This window comes from Epinephelus fuscoguttatus, linkage group LG3, assembly GCF_011397635.1.
Source record: "Epinephelus fuscoguttatus linkage group LG3, E.fuscoguttatus.final_Chr_v1".
NCBI classification, from domain to species: domain Eukaryota; kingdom Metazoa; phylum Chordata; class Actinopteri; order Perciformes; family Serranidae; genus Epinephelus; species Epinephelus fuscoguttatus.
Window position 1 is genome coordinate 11,095,501 of NC_064754.1, and position 23,324 is coordinate 11,118,824.

The 23,324-nt window shown below is 40.6% G+C and overlaps 1 protein-coding gene across 1 annotated transcript; it reads right to left on the bottom strand.

The window, feature by feature from the left end:
- Positions 1–495: 495 nt before the first annotated feature.
- lrpap1 (low density lipoprotein receptor-related protein associated protein 1) lies at positions 496–21,602 on the bottom strand. The gene is made up of 8 exons (XM_049572976.1): positions 21,309–21,602; positions 17,658–17,802; positions 12,148–12,278; positions 9,684–9,804; positions 8,232–8,387; positions 6,216–6,298; positions 5,487–5,663; positions 496–1,650 (listed from the first exon to the last, which is right to left on the bottom strand). The coding sequence occupies exons 1-8, from the start codon at positions 21,468–21,470 to the stop codon at positions 1,582–1,584; spliced, it is 1,044 nt and encodes a 347-aa protein (XP_049428933.1). The 5' UTR covers positions 21,471–21,602; the 3' UTR covers positions 496–1,581.
- Positions 21,603–23,324: the final 1,722 nt, after the last annotated feature.

Genomic DNA, 23,324 nt, shown 5'->3' on the forward strand with positions numbered 1-23,324 from the left:
GCAAAGTCATCTTTTAAACTGACAGATGTGTAGTTCATGGCACAATTCAGACAAGTTAAATTACTTTGTCATACAGAAATAAGGTCCCTTGTGGGACACTGGAAGGGGAGGGACTTCACTTCTCTATGGCACCAAACACTAATGTTTACCACTGATATCATAGCTAGGAGACAAGAGACAGCTGCTGTGCTTGGCAAATTGTAATTTGTTAATCTGGAGTTTCTTTTAAATTCCAGCTAGATTTACTTTAAGACTGTCTTGGCATGGCACTATTTGTTGTTACACCTCCTATTAAAAGGTGAGAGATCGAGCCCGCCTCATCGCACTGATGCCTCACAATCGACTGTTAGAGTCCCAGCTTGCTTGGCTATCATTCCACATCAGAGCTCAAAAGCATTCGATTGAAGTAAGCGTCTTAGAGTTATATCTCGGATGCAAATTAGATTAATCCAGGCCCATGTGGCCCAAGAAGGACATGACTGAGTAATCGGCCAGCCAGGGACATTATTCATCACAGTAATCAATGTCTCTGCTCCAGGTCAGAATTGATGAATGGGAAAGCACAGTGTGTGTTCCAATTTCTCACCTCCCTCTTGATATCATCAGGACAAATTGTCCAACATTTGGCACTAATTTATTTTTATGGCCGCGGTTCCCTACCGGCATATCTCAGGAGGCGAAACAACATGAGGGCGAGTTATAAAAACTTTCCCAAAAATAGCCTGTTAATGTCACGACAGGGACTGCTTCCCTCTACAGGATTTGTAAATAATAACTGCTTTTATTTATGCCAAGACAATAAGAATGATATTAAACTATATTTTTAAAATATTACTGTTTGTATGTTGTTGGCACCTGTATCTTATTGATTAAAGACTGCTGTTACATTTTGACGTTTCCGGGTTTCAGTGCTTCTAACCTGAATCTGCAAAGCATTCTTCACATTGATTAGACGGTAACAGTGGCATCACAATATTTCAGCCGACTAATGTCTGAGTTACTACCGTACCAACAGCCACTCTGATGTAGCATTAATTACTTGCACAACTACTGACAGATGGGTGTGGACAAACTGTCTGGCCAGCAATGTGCCGATATTCCTGCAAGATGAAGTACTCATGCAGTCAGCTGGCTGTTCCCCAGGACCTGAACCATCCCTTAAACTACATCAGCTGGTTAAGAGTGACTCAACTGCTGCTGTCTATCCCTCACCAAACACCCCCACAAAATTTGCAGGCCTGAAGTACTGCAACATTTACAGCCAGACATTTTTTCTACACCTGCCTGCAAACCGTACAAATAAATGCAAAGTACCAGACTTAACATGTAAACTATTCCTTCTTTGTTTTATCTGTGACCTAATAAGTTCAGCTGATTTTTATAAATCTCTCATTATGTACAATTCATCCATTCAGCAACCTCACATAAGAAATCAACAACTAATAACACTAGAAATGTAGAAAACACTGATTTTTTTTCTTTACAGTAGTTGAGGTGGAATGGGGGAATGTAGCGTACGCTGTGTGTGGGGTTGCAGAGGGAATTATTTCAGTTCGTCCAACCTTCATGATTCCGTGCCTCTCAGAGCTCGTTGTGCTCGAGTCCCTCACCAGAGATCTTGTTGGACAAGTCCTGCATATGTTTCTTCATCTGGAATCGAACAGTGAAAGACATGCATGTTAACATTTCGCCGCAAGACGAATATCTGTAGATCTATAATTCAGTTTGTGTGGTGGCTGAGAAGTTTACAACGAAATATGCTCTGCCTCAGCATTTACACAAAAACTAAGAACAACTTTTTGGTTGTTTTCGTGGTAAACTGTCGCTAAGACTCTGGTCAGTCTTTTGCAATGTTCATGTTTTATAAAGGGAATCTGTAACCTCTCTTAGGTTGATTAGTAATGTTTTTAAACTTTTACAGCATTAAGATCATTTTGGATGCTATACTTAAAGGGAAATTTCGGTTTATTTCAACCTGTCTCCTACATATTTAGGACGATAGGAAGATGAAAAGTTCATTCATTTATTTTATGAAAGATTTATAGAATAATGGCTGACTTTTTGCCAGACTTCGACTTTGTGGAGGAGGAATTTGATTTTGCAGAGTTTGATGGCCGCCCTTATTTATTTGAGCCAGAATACACTGACGAAGAGCTTCGTGAAATTGAAGAACGGAGGAGGGGAGAGAGAGAGAGAGAGAGACAACAGGTAGAGGACAAGAGAGGAGGAATGGCTGCTGCAAGGCTGTGTAGCTCTGGAGATTGGTGGTGTACCTGTGAATGCTGTGCCCCAGTGCCCACAGAAGAGGAATGCCTCTGTTGCAAGCAATGGGACCGGTTGCAGCCTTATTTTCAAGGTCTGGATGTGACCGAGGACGAGACACCTCTACCTGGAGTAGTATCCAGCTGGGCTTTTTTTTTTTTTTTTTTAAAAAGGTATTTTTTGGGCTTTTAGCCTTTAATGGATAGGACAGACAAGTGTGAAGGGGGGAGAGAGAGAGGGGGTGTGACATGCAGCAAAGGGCCACAGGCTGGAGTCGAACCCGGGCCGCTGCGGCAACAGCCTTGTACATGGGGCGCCTGCTCTACCACTAAGCCACCAGTGCCCCAATATCCAGCTGGGCTTTATCTAGAGCTCGCGAGATATATTTTGGCCGCGCTTTGGAAAGCAGAGCTACATGGTAAACAAACATGGCACCACACCGGTAAGGTAAGACAACACATTTACATGACGTTTTCTATATGTTCTCTGACATTTATCCTAACGATATGAGGCGGTCTTTGTGGGGAAAAAAAGCTTGTTTAGTGGACTAACTTTGCACTTGAAGGTTGCCCACTCACTCACGTTTTAACAGGTCTGACGCTACTATGCGCCATGACTGTATCTAGGCTAACGGCTATCATGCTAACTATTACTTTTATGTCACTAGTCACTTGAAGCAAATTTAGGACAACAGGAGACAGGTTGAAATAAACCGAAATTTCCCTTTAAACATATTCAGTCACATTCCCAAAGTTAATACAACTGTGGCACATTTATCTATCAGAATATACTTTGAAATAGTTGCTGGAATGCCAATGTGGAGCATGGTTGAAATTTAACTTTTGAAAACTAATGGACTTGTCATTGGATACAACACAAATTATTGTTTTTTGAGAATTTATCTCTAATTAACATGGATACTTTATCCTAATAATCTTTAATACATTGGTTAAAGGCATTTTTCCCCCTGATGACTACAATGATATGTAGAAATATGAAGTCTCTTTTCTGTAACACTTCCTATAGAGACCACATCTATAATGCATTATGAGGGCAATCAGTGAATTATTATTAATGCTTTCTGATGCACTTTATCAACAGTCATAAAACATTATGCCTTATAATCCATCGTAAGTGTCACATGTGTTATGGATGCTCATGATGAGGCTAATAATACATTATAACTACAAATGACTGACTTATGACATTGCCTTTAGACATGAGTGTCAGATTTTAATCTTTCAAAAGTATTTAAGTCTTATCAAAGTATTCTATTGTGTGGTAGGCATTTCATAATCACTTATGATGCAGCATAGATGCATGACGTGCATTACAATTTACTTAACACCAACAATGACACATTATGATGAAGCAGATATTATTATAGTGGCACCAATGTGCTTCACTTTACATAGCGCATAATATGATACTGCATGGACTATTATACAGATGATTGCTGAGGTGTGTATAGGTAATTATGATGCATTATAAGCCATCAGTCAGCCTCTAGTTCATGACTAGTCAAGAGCACCCATAAGACACTTGACACCTATGTAATTCATTACAAGTCACATTTTACAACGTTTTACGACTGTGGATATAGTGCAGTGTAGTCAAAGAATTATGATTCACTATGAATGCCCTCATAACACATTGTGGATGTGGTATTCATGGAAAAGGTTGCCGTTGTGGAACATCCGTCAGCCTTTTGTTTATGTCAGTTGTGTTGCAACTCTAGAGGTAAGAGACTCTGCTCCTCTACAACCAAACAGTACAAGATGTTGTAAACCTTTGTCCTCTGTTTCTTTGTAACTACTTTTTCAACACTACAGCGATGTTTTATTCATTGCCCATTCTGCAACATTACTATTGTCTACAGCAGGTGAGCAGTCTGTTATTGGACAGTAGCTTTGTGGTCTTTGATGGCAGAATGTGGAGTCAAGGCAGAGACACACCAAACTGGCATCAAAGAAATGGTGGGGATGAAGGCTGACTGTTGTGTCGCCTGTGCCTCGGCCAAAAAGTTGCACTTGAACACACTGCAAAGACTACAGCCAGCGGCCAACTAGTGCTTACGTTCACCTGCAAATAACTGAAAAAAACTCTACATACCAGCAGGTGGCGGTAGTCTGTATGTGTCATTCAAAAAGGGAAACCGGAAGACCGTCAGGACAGATTTAAAGCTTGTTAGCACATGAATAACACAACCAGATGTATAAAGAACAAAGAATATTTACCATGTGCTAGTGCTCAGTAACAAACAGTTACAAATCGTTTCTGCTAAGAGCTCAATGGCTAAAAACATCTCACCAAATATAAGAGGTTTGTTTCTATCTCACACTGTCCTGACTTTAGTCTTTTGTTTGCTTTGTTTACTTCTCTTCTCTCACTGATGGATTCAGACATGGATTCAGACACGGATTCAACATGCTGAATTGTCTGAAAATCCACTGGCAAGGGCTGACCAGGGCTGACCAGTGCCAACGGTGCAGGACACACTGCAAAAACTTGGGGCACAATTGCCCACCACCGGCCAACACTGATTGATGGCCTACATTAAGCTGACAGTCGGCCATTGGTCACTGTTGGGCCGTCAGTTAGTGTTTCTTGCCCAAGTTAGTGTGCTGTGTTCCCCAATGTTGCCCCTCGTCAACTATTTTTTGGCCAATTCAGCATGTTGAATCGGCGTCAGCAAATACAAAGCCTGTCGTCGAATGAAATCACTCTGATCTGCAGCTCAGCCCAACACACGGGAGGAGAAACACAAGTGAGAAAAGTAAACAGAATGCTAAAGTCAAGAGGGAGTGAGACTGAAACAAACTTGTTACATAAGTTAAGATTATTTTTCTTTAGCCATTGAGGTCTTCAGCAGCAATATTTCCTAATGGTTTGTTTAAATGTTTCCTGGTGCACGGTGTTCTTTCAACATTGGATTGTGTTAATGTGCTAACTGGCTAACTAACCGGTGTCCCTTTTTGAATGATTACAGACAACCACCATCTGCTGGTGTAGAGAATTATTTCTTCTCACACAGGCGCAAAATGTTCATGCTGGTTGGCTGTTGGCTGTGGTCTTTGTAGTGTGTGCATGTGCAACTTTCTGGCCAAGACAGAGGTGGTGTCAGTCAACGCAGCGGGGGGCCTTCATCGCTGCTAGCTCTCTGAAGTTGATTTGGTGAGTCTGGGCCTCAAGAGCTAGCACACAAACTTTATATCGCTCCTTACCTTGTAGCCCATTTCTCTGGTCTTCTCAGCTAGTGTGTTGTACTTTTCCTTGTTCCTCTTGATGTGCTCTTTGTCTCCCAAAGACTCCACGTGTAGCAACTTCTGGTGGGAAAGCTCCAGCTGCTCCTGGTAATGACTGTGCTTCTCTACCTTGGTCTCAAAGTGACGCAGCTCCTCCTAAGTGAACAAGAAAAGGAGGGCGGTGAGCACGGGGGGGTGCAAGTTCAGTTCACCTTCAATTACATGCACAGCTGCACAAGGGAGCTGATATGCATCTCAAGTAGTGACTCGAGAGGAAATGTCACAGAGAAAATTCTAGCTGAATGTTTCTCTGTGACACATTTTGATCTTGAAGCCAGATACATTTTAAAAGAATGGAAATTTAAATTGAGTTGTTCACTGTGATTCTCTGCTCATGGGACAAAGGGTGAAAAGAGCACAATGAGAGAAAGGAGAGTGGAATACTTGGGCATTTCAAATGTGTAATGCATAAATGTGATCAGAATAGTGTGCACTTAAGGTTTATGGCTTACCATACACAAGTACTACTTTGCTACCAAGTACACTACAAAAGTTAAAAAAGCTGTTACAAAAAGAGCACTTGACTAAAAAGTTTCCAAGAGGTTTTCTAAAAGTTAGACTGCAGCACTCTACTACAACAAAAAGTTTTATCTCGAAACTAATCAGAGGAAGTGTCCAAAAGACTGTCACAAGCAATGTAAGAGCTACCTTGAGAGAGTCCAGCTCGTCTTTGCTCAGGTTCGCTCTCTTGGCAGCCTCCCACAGCTCAATCACACGGGGCTCCCGAAACTCTAAAGAGGAAAATGGACAGAGACAGATGAAGCGATAAACAGTCCAAGGAGACACCAATACTTGCCAACTCAAGAGGGAAGGAGCTTTGAAGAGGAGCAGTCACAGCAGATGTTTTAATCACAACAAGCCTAGATGCTCAGTAGTTTGGTATAAACACAGTGGGGCTGGGTAAATTGGAAAAAGTCAAATCTCACAATGTTTTTGACCAAAGACCTTGATATCAACATTGCAACAATTTTGGGTTGACCACAGGGTATTAACGAATTACCGCCATTTTTGGTTGTTTTTGCAAATAACTTCATTCATCCTGTTTTTAGTGCTTTGTAAATGAGCTTTATTGTTTGGCTATCATCAGGTATATTGTCACTTTTTAAAAGACAAAGATGACAAAATTTTAATATAAATTGATACTGCATTTTTACATGCCGAACACAGAAGGACAATTATGTGCAATAAATGGCACAGCAATTTTCAGATAAACCCTTTTGGTTTCCATGATACAGAACATCTGGACAAGTAAACCTGTCAGCACAATGGATGATGGGAAGGCTGAAGCACGTAGGGATTCAGTATTATTTTATCCTCCACTGCTGCTGTTGTTCAGCCTTGTGACTGTTAGGCTCTGTCTAAAATCACTCACTGCATAGTCCACCATATAGTGAGTAGGGAGTAGTGAGTAAGTGGATGATTTTGGACACAGCCTTGGTCTCCACAGTATTTGTCCTGCCCCTCCTCCACTATGATTAGATGACTGGGTAAAAAGTGACGGTGATAAAGGGCTGCAGCGTTTTAATCAAAGTAAAACATTTTTCAACTCTTGCAACTGGAAAAAAAGAAGCAAATGCACAGCTTTCGACGCAGATTAGACATTCAGCCCCTTGTCCTGCTGCTGGCCTTTGTAGCAGAGAGTAAATATGCGGTGCTCCCATGGAAAAAGAAAAACCATGAACACAGAGACTGTAGCAGCTGCTTGCCATCCCGAAAGATTGGCTTGTCAGTAGTGCAGTATTGCGGTTATAATGACAACCTTAATTGACTGTTAGATGTTGTGCTTTCACAAAATATTTAAAGTGAGATTTTTCATGAATAATCATCAGTAATGTGGATATAATGACTACCTGAGTGCAGTCTGGTGAGTTCAGAAAGTTACATAACTTTACTGTAATACAGCCTCTAAAACCAGGAGAAGACAACATCTAGTCTCACATCACAGTATTGATATAATATCAATATAATGCCCGGCCCTAATACACAATATAAAAGAGAAGAAAACTGCTGGCATTCACATCTCTGCAGTCACAGTTTTCTCTTCCCTCCATAAGCACCAGAAGCTGCACGGATAACAGAGCCAGACGGAGAAAACAGCAAGGAGGAGATTAAGACTGTTTTGTGCAAGAGGAGGCAGGAAGTGAAGGGTTGAGTGAGAAACAACCTGGAGGGGAATCAAAGGAGACGAAGTAAAAGGAGTCAGTATGAATCAGCAGCAGGTACATCAACTTCATATAAACTCTTCAACAGACTCCCACTGAAACCTGCACAACTGAGACTGCTCACAACGTCTGCACTACACTCCATCAAAGGCAGCAGACTATGAGAGATAAAAGACTGAACTATAAGAAAATTAAATCATGAGAGAGTAATGAACGCTTTCTCCAAGTTAAATAGCACAAAGGACAAGCTGGCTGATATCACTGGATGGATGCAGCCATGTGGGCTAAAAACTAAAAGCACAACACACTTAGGTTAAGTCGTTAGCAGAGCAATGCTCGCCAACTGTGATACGGCAGAGTGTGTTATTATTATTACAAATCCCAGTGATTAAGCTGATGAAATAAACGCAGAGTGAAACTGCAATGCACAAAGAGACAAGCCGTGTGTGTGTGTGTGTGTGTGTGTGTGTGTGTGTGTGTGTGTGTGTGTTTTCTCTCTTACCGCTGTCTTCAGTGAAGCCCTCGTGGCTGAGCTTACGGAGGCGCTCAAATCCCTGGTTGAGGTCTCTCATTTTCTGCTTCAGGTCTGTGTGCTTCTGATGCAGCACATGCTCTTTGGCGTCACCCTCCAGGGGGGAGATCACATTCTTGTGTATTTCTGTTTTGGCGAACAGGCGAAGGAAAAGACAAGGAGGAGAGGAGGTGATGGGGCAGGTTAGGAGTCGAGTTGGGTGGGTGGTTTAAATGAAAGAGAGGGGATAGGAGTGGAAGAGGAAATGAAGGAGGTATGAAACAAGACACCACGAAGAATAATAATAGCACAGAGGGAAAAAGGGAAGAAGGAGGAAATTAAAACAATAAAAGAGACAAAGAAAAACAGCATTTAATATGGAGAGTTTAGTAGTAGCTATAAAATATAACGTGTCGCAGGACTGGCTTTTTCTTCATATATCACATTTATTTTTCCATAGAAAACTCGAGAAACCTATGATCATCATCCTGCCGGTAATACCACCATGTTTTTATGAAATACCTGCCTGTCTCAGCCGAGGAAAAGGTGAGGAATTAAAAAGCGGAGTGAGGCCAGCTGGACAAACGCTTGACATTTGGATCAAAAAAAAAAAAAAAAAAAGGTGAAATGAAGACTGTGAGAGGCAATAAAAGTGTGCGTGGATGGAGGTGGGGGAGTTGTGGAGGTACATGGATACTCCCCTCAAGGCAACATGTGATTGGCTCAATGTTTAAACGCATCAGACAAGCAGAAAAACACCCCTGGCTGGTTCGCCAAAAACGTAAGGCCGTGGAGTGCTAGCAGCAAAGTTCTGGCACGAAACAGCTGCAAAGTGTCAGTGGCGTCCGAATGAGACATGCCTGTCCTCCTTGTGTCTATCTCAAACACAGTGGGGCCTGTCAGCTCGGCTTAAAACTCACAGCTTGATGTGATGTGACAAGCACTGATAGAGCGCTGAGCGGTGGGTGGCAGCATGTGCAGTCTGATACCTTCCACCTACATACATGACCACAAGACTGAACAAACAGACAGAGAGTACTTCAGACTCAGGACTGGTTTTTGGATGACTGACCTGAGCGGCAACAGAGGAACTGCTATCAGCCAAAAGAGGCTGTAAGAGGACGAGAAGGTGTTTATTTTTGCATTTACTTTGGAAACAGTGCCGACAGCTAGAAAACATAAATCTGGCCTTATTTCTGAGCAAAATTCTCCAGGCTTTATTTAAACATGTAAACTTAGAAGTTATTCTGGTTTAGGAGCAAAGCTGGGATCAGAACCATATGTATGCTTGTATACAAACACAGATAGTGGTGAATAGTAAAGAGGAGGACAGGGCTTAAAGGCTCATAAACTTGGCCTCATAATACACTGATATAACTAAGCGGAGGTGGTGTGACACCTCTGCTCAGCTGCAGAGCAAAGGGAGTGATTCACGCAGCTCACCCTCGGTCCTGCTGACAGTATCCATGAGGATGTTGTACTCGTGGATCTTATCCTTGTGATGCTGGAACTCCCTCTTCAGACTTGACAACTCCTCGCTGGAGAACTTCCCCGAGCTCTTGGCCTGGCGGAAGAACAGTCATCGAAGGCAGAAAGGAGTTAGTCTCAAAAGCAGCAGGAGAGGAACGGACATACTTTGATGGCACAAGAATGACAGATACTAGTGTGAAAAATAGGTACGGTACAATTTATTCACACAAGAAGGTTTAGGTGGCATGAAATACATCAACGTCTATAATAGACACATTTGAAAATCCATCAACTCAATGGACTGCCAAACACATGAGGGCCATTTTACAAAGAACATACTGAATATATTGCATATGGGAAATCTTCTTAAAATATGTATCATCAGAACTTTAAAGTGGAACAAGTTTCTACTTTAACTTATTATTATGAAGTGAATGTCACTTGCACAGTGTAATGGCTGTAAAATTATGACACCATCTGTGTTGAGATTGCCTCACTTTCACTCTGCAATTTTGTCTGCCACACGGTGCAATCTCCTGTGAAATGAAAGATGGATTTATGGCACAAAGAAAGTATGTCAACCAGTGCACAACCAAAACAGGAAGAGGATAGTATTTTTGTTTCCTTGGTAGCTAAGAGTATCAGAGTAAGTTCTTTGCAGTTACTGTCCTCAGTAGCAGAAATGGCATAAAGTGGAACAACTGCAGTAGCTGTGGAAAACACAATGCAGTGTGTCCTGTGTTGTTGGTAGTTTCTTGGCTCTGAGGAAAATGGAAACTCCAGTTATCTTTGCGACAATAGCGGCAACTGTAATATACTATTTAGGACGAGTAGGAGGGCAAAAGTTGAAAAGTTATCTATTTCCACTTTTAAAATTGTACTGTTTGCAGCTGCAAAAAGTGCAGAGATTGAAGCTCAAACTTTTCCCATATGCTAAGCGTGAACTCCCAGTTAGGCAGCTAGCCCAGCGCCTTCTGTGTTTGCTCACCTTTTTTCTCTGACAACTTAAGATCCTGACGTTTAGGAGGTTTTTAACTCGAGCTGAATTATCCGCAAAGGTCTCCTCCTCTCCAAAGCAAATGGACCCGGTGATTTAAACCGGTGAAAACACTGAATAAAGCTGTTTCACCTTGAGAAAAAAAAAAGTGTTTTTCCATTGTTGCTCGTCAGGAAGGGGCTAATAACTACAGTATCCTTATCTAAAGCCAGTCAGTCAGTTCTGGGCTACTGTAGAAACATGGCAGTGTAACAAGGCAATCTCTGTGGAAGAGGATCCACTCCCTATGTAGATATAAATGGCTCTTTCTAAGGTAATGAAAACACAGCGATTCTTATTTTCAGGTGATTATAGACTAAAGAAGACATACTTATTCTATTAAAAACAATTTCTGCCAGTGTATTGAACCAAAATCCTACACACTGGACCTTTAAGCAATTTCAGACTTTAACTGTGTAATTTAGGAAATTTTGATACAACTACAGTAAAACATATCATTATTTTCTTTCCCTAACGAGCTGCACACTTCCTGTCACAAGTTGCCAAAGGACAAGCTTTTGAAAATAATGTGTGTGTGTGTGTGTGTTTTTTTTTTTTGTTTTTTTTAAAGGCACAAGAGTGCAGTAATTGTGTCAAATGTGAAAGCTGCATTAAAAACACCACTGGTGCTGCTAAGTGAGAAGACCCTTGTAACCCTAGTCTCGCCACCAGACAATCAGAGATCTCCGCCTTCTGATAGTCTGGGGACACTCCTTTCTAAAGCGTGTTTAACACACCGGAGAAAACGGCCGGCAACAAAGCAACACCTCTTGCATTTTTGAAAAGGACATGCCCTCACAGAAATGTGCGCTCCCCCTTTCTCGTCCGCAAGGAAACAAACACACAGAGAGCTTGAAAATGGATGCCGAGAGATTTAACTCCGTTTTATCAAACGTGTGCTCAGTCCACAAGATTGTGGAAATGAAGACCTTACAGCGACTTTGTTTAAAACTTTTAACGCAGTCGGACTATGTTTATGAGCACAAGAGTTCAGCGAGCCACCGAAGGACCGCCCTGCGGATTTACTATTGGTTCTGCAACATAGGGAGTTTTTTTAAACTCTGAAATTGTATCCGCCCATCTAAACACAAAATCAGGGAGAAAGACATCAGTCTTTAGTTAAGCAAAGCGTCTAAAGACTGACTTGTGAGTCTATTGTAACCCTGTCACTCAGTTTCCCATTAAAAAGATCCGGAGCACCAGATGCTTTACAGTTCTCTTGTAACTGATTTGAGGGTCATGTGCCTATTCTATTGGTAGATTTCGATCTACCAGCAGAAGCAGGGAGCCATAAAGGTTGTACAATGCCACTACAAAAAAATAGGAGGCATAAAATCGAGCCACCATATGCAAAACATATTTTGATAGTTCTCTTTCCTTCTCCTTTGCACACATACAAACCTTGTTCCATAGTTTGTCCAGCCTGGGATCATCAAACATGTCTCCCTCTTTGGCATCATGGTCCTTCAGGGAGTTGTTCTCCAGTGGTCGAGTGTCTCTTTTCCCATCCATTCCATACTTGGCCAGGATCACTACATAACACAACAGAGTTTTTACTAAAGAGCTAAAAACAGTTGTGATGACTGATCCTGACATGAGCCTGTAAGGAGTAACAACTGAGGCTGTCATGGGAGGAAACTGTTAGACACCCAAGAGAATATAATTTGACTAAGACACTATTCATCATTTAAGAAAGACTAAAACATTTCACATCAAAAATTATCCACGGGCTCACAACCCTTGACAGCAACTCATTAATTCCTAAGTTACCACACAGTTTAAAAAGGAGAAGCATCTCTAATGATTCAGCTGCTGAAAATATGCTGAGCAGGCCAAGAAACAACGTTTTAAAGTCTGAGAATGTAACGAGAGCTTATCAAAAGAAACTAGCTTCACTTTATTTCTTGACACCGAGTGGGAGATATCCATGTGCTCTATTCCGTGCTGCTCTTAACCTGTAAAACCTTTAAAGATGAGAGCGAGACAAGAGGAAAATGCTCATTTACCCTTCTATTTGTTCACTTAACAGATCGACTTACTCAACCCAAACTTGGCAGGAAGCCGGAACAAACGAGGAGAACAAATGAAGAGATTTTAAATGCATCCAAAAACTGCCAGGACACAAACAGACTATTTTCCATGACAGATACGTTTTGATGTTGCCACATGTTTTGAGATTTCTGTAACTAATTTGCTGGATATTTTCAGGTATATGCAAAAGAACCTGAGCAGCACGATATATTAACAGTGTCTTCCTCTCTCAACATTTCAGACAGCTACATAACAACACTAAGTGGACTTTGCTGTGAAGAATCTCTGCCCTCATTATTCTGCTCTAGTAAACTGTTATTACATCCGCTGAATCAGCACCATCTCAACCTGCTGGTAGCCCATCACTGTCACATATTAACAACAGATCCTTCATTAGGAGAGTGTCTGCATGTAGGGGGGTAGTTTAAAATCCTCATAAACAGGATGGCAAGCTTGTCGACTATCTCTGCAGTACTGTAGGGCTCGTATACTTTATATTTTATGGGCTCAGTTGAGGCTTTTGACCAGAGTGCAATGAGTACAAGCAGTAAAATAAGCTTATGCTCCCTGATCAACCAATTTACAACAAGAAAGGTGTCAGGATATGTCTCTAGCATATCAAACTGAGAGTACAGAGGATGTGCTATGACAAGAAACATAAGGAAAAAAAGAAATGGTTTCTGAGCCCAATTAGAGGGACTCGAGGAGAAGGACTTGATTCAGCGGGGAGAAAGGGACTTGAGGTCCTCCTTTAAGATTTATATTTAGCTCCAGAGGAACAGAGAGTGATTCTGCTGCTTTGCCTTAAGCTGGAAGGTCAATGCACCACTGGGGAGTATGGAAGGAGAAGGGAAAATGTCCAGAGCGGATGGAGTGCTCCCAGAGGTGCTAAAGGGCGGCAAGTGTCCACCGACTGCTTGTGGCAGAATGACAAACAGAGTGGTGTGTATGGCTGGGTCATTGCCAGCAGATACTGAGGTGAAGATCCCCTCACATACTGGTACACCAGCTCCACACTTGTGATTATGTTATCTTATAATTGCTAAAAATGTAAAGACATGTGAAATGGTGGTGCTTGGTGCTGTTCCTGCTTCATTCCCATCACAGTATTTACAAAATGAGCTTTCTAAAGGATCACTAGGTGCAAGGATTGTGGGGTGTTTCAGTCTCTAATGAGCTCCATAATCAAATCAATACATACTTTTTTTTTGCCTGTATTTCACATGCACACTCATGTCTTTCACATTATTAATTGAGGTGCCAACACTGCATATATTGATTTGTGCACACTTTTAGTGTGTAGTATGGACACACCTAAAGTCTTAAATTCAAAAGGAGATTTTGTCAAAAGATGCTGGCAACAGTCAAGCCTTGATGGGGACGTTAAACATATTATACTTCTTCTTGGCAGTGCCTGAATTGAACCAAAAAGGTGCCAGTATCTTAATTCAGCAGTTACATGACAAGAGCACTTCATGTGTCTTGGGTATATTTTCATTTATGTGCATATTTTGGTAATATATCCCACTTCAAATGTTCAGGCCCACATCACATACATTATATATTTCCACAAGTTGTAAATAAATGTATATCTGGTTAATAAAACCTTTGTCCGTATTGATACAAATCAAATTGTACACAAATATAATATTGCATATATGCTACAACAAAACCAACTGTGTACTCCCAAAGATTTTACCTCATTTACTTGTTTTTCACATTTAGCAAGTCACCTGCCTTGTAGAAATGGTCAATTTGGTCCTTTGTCCAGGAGCAGCCAGGTGCACAACGTTACTACCACCACAGTAGTTGGCTGCTGAGGGAGAAGGCTCAGTGTTGGTGCTGCAACTAGTGTTGACAGCCTCTGAATCATTTGCACCGCAATTAGCTACTAACTATGCAGCTACAACAGCAACAGCATTAAGAAAGGAACCGTGGCAGATGCTTAAGTATCTACCTGGTCCTCTGTTTTTTTTTTTTACCCCCCATTCTTTTGGCTTTTTTTTTTTATCCATTTTAACGACATCCTTAGCAACGTTTTCTCAGCATTAAGCTAGCTATGTGTTAACACAGGGACACAGTTACATGGGTGTTAAGGAGTGCATTAAGTACCTAGACTCACACACTTGGGAGGCGGTACGCACTTTGAAGCAAGAGTACTTAATGTAGACAAAAATTTGCCAGTACTCCATTTCAGGCACTGCTTCTATGCTGATGCAATGCCAAGTAACACATTACACACTGCTTTGACTTTGTATAAACTCTGCCAAAGGGTAGAGTTTATTACATTAACTATCACGCCCAGAACTGTGTATTCCTTTATATGTGATCCCAAAAAGTTCAGGCATAATTTACCCTTTACTATGAAATGCCCGATGGCAACCATAAACTCTAAAAATATATGTGCTCTATTAGTACCTACAGTACCAGTCAAAAGTTTGGACACCCTTTGCCATTTACTTGAATGGAAAAATGTGTCCAAACTTTTGACCGGGCTTTGACGAAGATAAAAGTCACCTCAACCTGCCAACTCAGTGGATCTCTGTAAACCTCCAGCTTCAAATGGCAACACCTAAGAGTTTCACACTTGACAGAATCTACGTCTTACCCTTTAATCTGTCAGGAAGGTGCTATTTGCCCACAGACACACTGAAGCCTCCGAGTATGAGGTTATTAATGCTGCTTTATAAGGGAGACATCTGCATCACTGACTATGTTTACATGTACACTAATATTCCACTATTATTCCCAATATGACAATATTCTGAATTTGATACGGGTCATGTGAATGACATATTGCATTTCAATATTCCGAATTAGGCGTTTTTCCCAAGGTAGCATTTTTCGATTAAGACGTGGGTAGGCTAGTATTATTAGAGTTTTAGGAGCATTCTATGGGCATGTATACAGCTCATTTGGGATATGCTCACAATTGGGATTTTCACCACAATTTGTGACACATGACCTCTTTCCTGTTTACGTTCAGCTGTGTTGTCATGGATACGTTTTACATAAACCATGGCTTGGGTAGAGATGCATGCCCAAAGTGAAGCTCACAAGTCTGCCACTGGTATAGCGCTGCACGATTAATCTGATCGCAATCGCAATCGCAATCGCGATGTCAGGCTGTGCGATTACATAACTGCTTAAAAGGCTGCGATTTGCAATTTAATGTGGGCTAAATAAATGTTAACGTGTGTGCCTGTGAACGTGACTGCCTCTCCTGTAGTGTGTGGAGTTTGTTGACATCACGACCACAAGCTATCCTGGAGCGTGCAGCCGGCGTGCAGCAGTGACCAACACAGACACTGAAGGAGAGCATGAGCTCGACCATGAACAGCCTGACTTGGTGGCGAAAAAAACGTCTGTTACATGGCCATACTTTGGATTCAGGTACGGCGAGGCTGAACAGAAAGACGTGCTGTGTAAGTGTAAAAGTTAAAGTCGCCACGTCGCGCGGCAACACGACCAATCTATATCAGCACTTGAGACGGGACGTGGCGACTTTAACTTTTAAACTTTTACACAACACGTCTTTCTGTCCAACGTCGCCGTACCTGAAAGGCGTGCCGTATAAAAATGTAAAAGTTAAAGTCGCCATGTCCTGCGGCGACATGACCGATCTATAGCCTATCAACACTTGAGACAGCACAGGGAAAAGTAGGAAGAGTACATGTGAGAGAAAGCCAAGCCGTGTAACGTTAAAGACAAAGAGACAACTGAAAGCCACCAGAGCCTCATAAAACAACATCCACGCACACTTAAGCAAACATTTGTAAGTGTCACAGGGAAATCATGGACTCCATAACAAATGAAAAGTTTAGCAATTTTGCTCGGGTTCGGCCCACTTGACATGCTGCTGTGTTGTGCTATGGCGTTGGAATTTGTCATTTACGTGACAACGCCTGAACACAACACACGCTCGCTCCGCTGTGTGTACAGTTCCGTGCTGCTCTGCTGTGTGAGCAGCGTATTTGATGTGCTCAGTGTGTTGATGGTCATTGACACACTGTCTGTCCATAACAATAACTATGTCAGGTCACTGCCCCCCTAATATAATGTAGGGGAAACACTGAATCAAGCAAAAAGACTCATGATACCATTTATTTATTACATTTTATTGTAAATATATTGTAATCGCAAATCGCGATATTGTCCACCATAATCGCAATCGAACATTTAAATCATGCAGCACTACACTGGTAGGAAACTTTAAAAAAAAAAAAAAAAAAAAAAAAAAAAAATCATTTTTGAATGCAAAGAAGCAAAATGGCAAATGCAGCTCCTGCTGTTTCAATTTTCCATATTTTGACATGATAAACATCATGTAAGGGAACGTTACTCGGCGTATGCACAGCAGGAATATTAGTGGGAGATTCAGTTTTTTATTGGCCATGTAAACAGCTTAGTAGAAATATCTTCTTATTTTGGAAGAAGGACAAAACACAGAATTTGTGCATGCAAATGTAATCACTTCCTCATTTACAACACAGATTCTGATTACTAAAAAGCAGACTTGGCCAGTGCTTTTTACTTTATTCAGTCATGCAGTTCTATGTAAAGCTTTGTAAAGTTTTGTTGGTGAAACAGACAAAATCAAGTGTCTAGAAAAATCCTCAATGATACAATTTTCACTGTGGGAGCCGCTTAATATTTTATGCCATGTTTCCTATGTGCTACTAAAAGTTTCTGTAAACATAATTCGAGCCAATGTTCCAATTACAGTTATTTGTCAAAATCATAACATTTCAGCACAGAGCAACATCGCCAAGGTCGGTCACTGAATCTTTAGGACAAGCTGACTCTACAGTGAATTCAGAGCAACGTGAGGACATATTTTAACCTATCCCTGACTGCACAAGCGGACAAAGCTGTCTCACCATTAAAGTTACGCCGCAGTTGGGCTTCTTTCTCCCCGTTTTCATCCAGGCCCTCCACCTTCATCTTCTTCCACTGCAGCTCATCTTTCTCTTGGATCTTCAGGTCACTGTGCAGTTCAGCCTGTCGCACAGGGGACAGCTGCATCTATCAAAACCAAAATAAGAGACATCAGGGCTTTAGTTAGACAAAAGGAGGGGGAAACTTTGAGGACAGAGAAGGGTGAGGAGTGAGGACAACCAGGCAGCAAAGGGAGACTGAAACTATGACACAGCAAACACACTGTATAGCACCTGCAAATTATGTTTTTGGAAGAACTGTTTCTATAAAGGTGGAGCTGAAAACATGCTATACAACTCAAAGCCCAGCTCTAATCCCCATTTGACCATGATAGCAGATTTCAAGATCAGAGTCTGCAGTGGTCTAAAAATAAGGCAGGTCACCACAGTCAGCTCTAATTGAGCAGTAGGGCTGGGCTTTGGTTCTCAATACCTTTAAGGCATTGACTGCTATAACCTCAAACCAAATATCAAAACTTCTCCAGTTTAACAACACCTGCATTCAATCCTTTTGTACCCAGATCTGAAAAAAGGACTATTTGTATGGTTTTGCTCACAGCCAATTACCACAAGCCTTTTTCAATTTACTGGACATGTGACTGGCCCATTTTCGCAACAGCTACAACCCACACAATCTGTGATGTGGTAAAGTCAGGCGCAGTGTATTTGATGGATCTGGCAGTTTAACCTACCAAAAAGTCACCAAAACATTTCAAAGTATGGTTATGCTACAGGCCTGTGGCATTTTATGCAATTGAGTGCTTACATTATTATTTTAGAATAATGTACTGAAGGAGACTTTGTGCCATCACATTTTTTTGGTTTGAGAGCAAATATCCGGTTGCCGCTGTGCAAAACTCTGCAATACAATTAAGTCCGAAAAAAACACTGCAGCCTCGTGCCTATGACCAAATCACAGCCGTGACGATACACGAGTATAACATCACGAGCTCGAGTGTGATATTGCTTTTATACAACAGTTCAACAGTTAAATAAGCAAGGCTGATTAAGGCATGTTGAAAAATGAGGACAAAATAGATAATTTAAGCATTTTATTTGTCTTCCGCCAACAAAAATAGTTCCCTCAGGACTCCGCTGTCACCGTTGCTATGTAACGCAGACATGGTGCGCCAGGCACTTACTCTTTATACACATTTATCTGCACATTTCCATTAATTGTGCAGCCGGTGAAATAAGTCTCTGGCGACTGCATGGTGGACTGTCGCTTCACAGGCACAGCTGACTCTGCCTTCTGAGCTGACAGTACGTTGCTCCATCGTTTTCTGCTCTCCATGGATGGCTTCCAGTATTTTTAACAAGCTCTTAGACGTGCAAGACAAAAGGTATATTTTAGGGCCCGACTCCTAATTAGAAGACTAACTTTACACATAGGCTACGTTAAAACAACATCATACCTGTGCCCACTAGACCCGCATCTGACAGCTTCTGTATGGCAGTCGCCCTGAGGCTGTGATTGGTGTAGATAGCTGTTGTCGCCGCCTCTTTACACACCTTCGGCAGCATCTGTGCAAGTGAGTTTATTCCCAGCGGAGCTTTAGTGTACCAGATATTGTCTGTGTGAGCTGCTGTCATCCTGGGCTTCAGATAAAGGGCATTTGCATCTGGTGGAAGTTTGTTTAAATTCTTTTCCAGGGATGCAACACAACTGCTGACCTAACTGACACTAACCGTCAGTTTTGATTTGATTGTTGATTGCAATCAGCTGTGAGGCGGAGTAATACATACACAGTGAAATAACCGTGATGTTGTACTCCAATATCGTCACGGTTTTACAGTCTCTCGACCAATCAGATTGCAGGGCCGGAACTAACTGTTGTATAACTTCAGTTAGAATCCTACACTGTTGGCCACTGAGAACTGTAGGAGCGACATGGTAAATAACACTAATTCAAAAGCTGTAAATGTGTAAACCATGGTTACTTAGACAGAAACACACTCACTCTCTCTCACACACACACACACACACAACCAAACACTAGTAACGATTAGTATCAACCATTGATTCATCATTACACATAGCGTCTGAGTATTAACAACAGCTTCAATACTTAGTGTCCACAGTATTAATAGGCTACACTAGTACCAGCCGTACGTTCGTGCTCTCTCTTATTATTAAAGTTTACTACAGTCATTCTGCTGTTCTCTGCTACTATCCAGAATTGGAAATTAACCTTTTTGTCCACATGCCACTGTGGTTGTGGATGTCATCATAGACCCTTTTCCACTGCAGTCAAGGAAGGATCTTTGAATGGCTGAATTTGACGGATGATTCATCATCAAATTCTGCCAAAGGACTTTTCCAATGTCAGGGATGCTTCAAATTCTACCAAGGACAGAGTCCCTCATTCAGAGAATTTTAAAGGATGCATGTGTGTTTCCTCAGCAGGTAAAGTAACCACAATTCTCTGTGGTCATTCATTTGGATTGATATCTCCCCCAGTTTATATCATAGAATTATATATATAAAAAAAAAAAAATACCAATAGAAACCTAATAATTTACGGTTTCCAATGTGTCCACTGCCAAATGAGATTTTTAAAATACTTTGATTAAGATAAAACAAAAGTTTTCAAAATTAATCATTTACAAGAGTGACAGAAAAGTTTCATTTGGCCTACCTGTTTGGGTTTTTTTTTTTTTTAAGAACAATCCAGAAATATGTTCTCCCCAAAGGTCATGTGACTCTGAAAATACTGCTTACATTCGTTCAAATTGTACAACAACATTAAAGAGTGCCAAATCATCACAGTACCCTGAAACCCCCCTCAGTCAGCTGAGGGTTAATGACGCACACCTGGGGACACTCGTTAGCCTCTTCAAATGTGTGTTCACCAAATGCTGGGAGGGACTCTTGCCTTACCTCTGTAGGATTCTTTCTTGGAAGGACTCATCCTACCAAGGAAGGATCCTTGACTTTGAGAGACACCAGCTGAATCACTAGAATAGCTGACTAGAAGTGAGCCTTCGTTAGTGTCATCAGTTTCACCTGTGCTTTTCACACAATGACCGCTCTAAATGTTTGCTGTGAAAAAGGCCTACAATTGTGGTAAAGTCTTGTTATAGCTGTCTCTTAATAAAAAAAATTAATTGTATGTCCTCAATGTCATTTTTTATCCTTTGGAATCAAAAATGGCGTCGAATATTGATATATTTTAAGGAATTGTATCAAAGTTAGAAAGTCCAGTATCATGACTACATATACACACACACACACACACACACACACACACACACACACACACACACACACACACACACACACACACACACACATTTCCCAACAGCCGTCCATTACCATCACGATGCCCCTTTAACCACTCGCACACCTGAATTTGTGCACAGGTGTGCATCATCTCCTGCTTATCTAATTAAACCGTTACTGAATATTTCAACTGTACTGACAAAACTACAGCAACGTAGCTGCTTTATGGACAATGTAACGTTAACGGTAGCTGACTTTACTTTCTTCATTTTAAAGACCGACAAGCTAACATTAATTGTGTTATATGGTCTTGGTGTGAGCTACAGCTTCACGTTAGCAGTACAGGTAACGGTTTGTCTCATTGTACGTACCCTTTTAGCCTTCTCCCACACCTGGTTCAGCTTAGCTATCCTGAACTCCACCGTCTGCTCATCACCGCCGCTCGGTTTGGGCTCGTTTACTTCACGCGAGTATTTCCCGGCCATTACACCCACAGAGAAACACAGGGCCACGACTAAACACTGCAGCTTCATTTTAAAAATAACTATACACAACCAACGCCAGAACAACTCTAGCTAGGCTAAAAAAAAAAAACTAGCCGGACAACACTACAAATGCTCCCGTTGTTGTGGCTCACTGGAGTACCAACGGTCATGTGCTCAAAAGGGGAGGGTACTTCCTCAATAGGTGCATTCTGGGATGTGTAGTTTCGTGTCCCAGCTCTTCGTTATCAGTAGAACGTATACGACGTTTCTTTTAACTACAATTCCTGAAATGCCACTCTGCGTGGTTACCAAGCAACGAAGGAGAACACTGAGCAAATAGAAAGCTTCCACGAGTTTTATATGACTGGATGCTGTTCACATTAGTATGTACGCTACAAAAATGAGGTGAACTGTTATTCAGCAGGTGTTGAAAGGGATTTCCTGGAGTTTTCAATGGGAAGTCTAGGTTTGTAATAACAGACACATAAAAAAGAGGTAACTCACTTTGAAAATACACCCAGGTAAACTTCTTTTTGATTTCCTTTTTTGCCTGAAAGCGGTGGAGGTTATCACAAATACTGTGTTCCTAACAAAGTAAGCCCACATTAAGAAATTCTCGAATCTCTCAGTCAGCAAAATTGTAATTAAATTAATGGTAGGTAGTTTTTTTTTTTTTTTAATTTTTGATGTAATATAATATAAAACAAATGCTTAAAAATCAACTAAATTGTTGGTCTTTTTTTTCTTATAAAAAACCTTTTTATAAAGAATATTTAGAATATTACTTCTATATGTTATTTCTGCCCACTGTATTTCATATATAATGGCCAAAAATCTGAAACTGAAAAAATACGACATTAAAAAAAAAAGAAAAAAATCTCAAAGTAGAACAAAAGTTCTGAAAGATTTTAAATTACAAAAGTAATTAAATTAAAAAAAAGGTCTGAATCTGAAAACAAAGTCTGCAACTGAAAATATCATTTAATATATATGTGAAAATTAAAACAAATAATTCATTCAAAGGATTTTCAAAACAGAATCAAAATTATATTTAACCCAATTTTTTTTCCTTCACTTACTTTTCATTTAAATACATTGTTGTATTTTTCAAAGTTCAAAATCAAAGTTTCAGATTTTATTTTATTTTTGTTAATTATCAAACCATTCACTATGCTTTTTTATTTATATGATTAATCATATGTTTTTATAAAAATAAAAATAAAATAAAATGCACAGTGATATATACATATTTTAACAAATGAGACAATTTATGTAATAGTATATTGAAATTATATTTATTCTATTGCAGGCATCATTATTTTGTTTCCTCTGTTGTTGTTTTGTCTGTGTCTAATTGAGATAAGATTGAATGTCCCGTGGACAAGTGTAAACTATTCATTTTCATTTGTTTATTTTCTATATAAATTTGAATTCACACTTGACTACTTTACTGACTAAACACAATTAAAAACAAAGGTCATTGATCATAGAGCTTTGTTAAACTAATTACTGACTCCATCCTATCAGGGTACCATATGTATGGATTTGATATTTTATGTATTCACATTACTAGATCTGTATCAGTTGCACCATCCATATTGTTCTAAGAATGTCTACGTCCTCCCTCACTGGACCAAAGAGTTAAAAGAAGACACACACACACACACACACACACACACACACACACATTATGATTTAGCGATGTTGATATTGTTCATCTCATATTCATGTCGGCTGAGCTAATTGAATTTAGTGGGAGACAGAATGAGAGCAAGCTTTTTTTCTATTATTGATCTGCGCTGATCTCCTTGATAGAATTCTTCATGCAGCATTCATGCCAATGCACCGCAATAACCAAACTGAATTCAGTTAAACTATATTAAACTGGGAGGAGGAGAGACA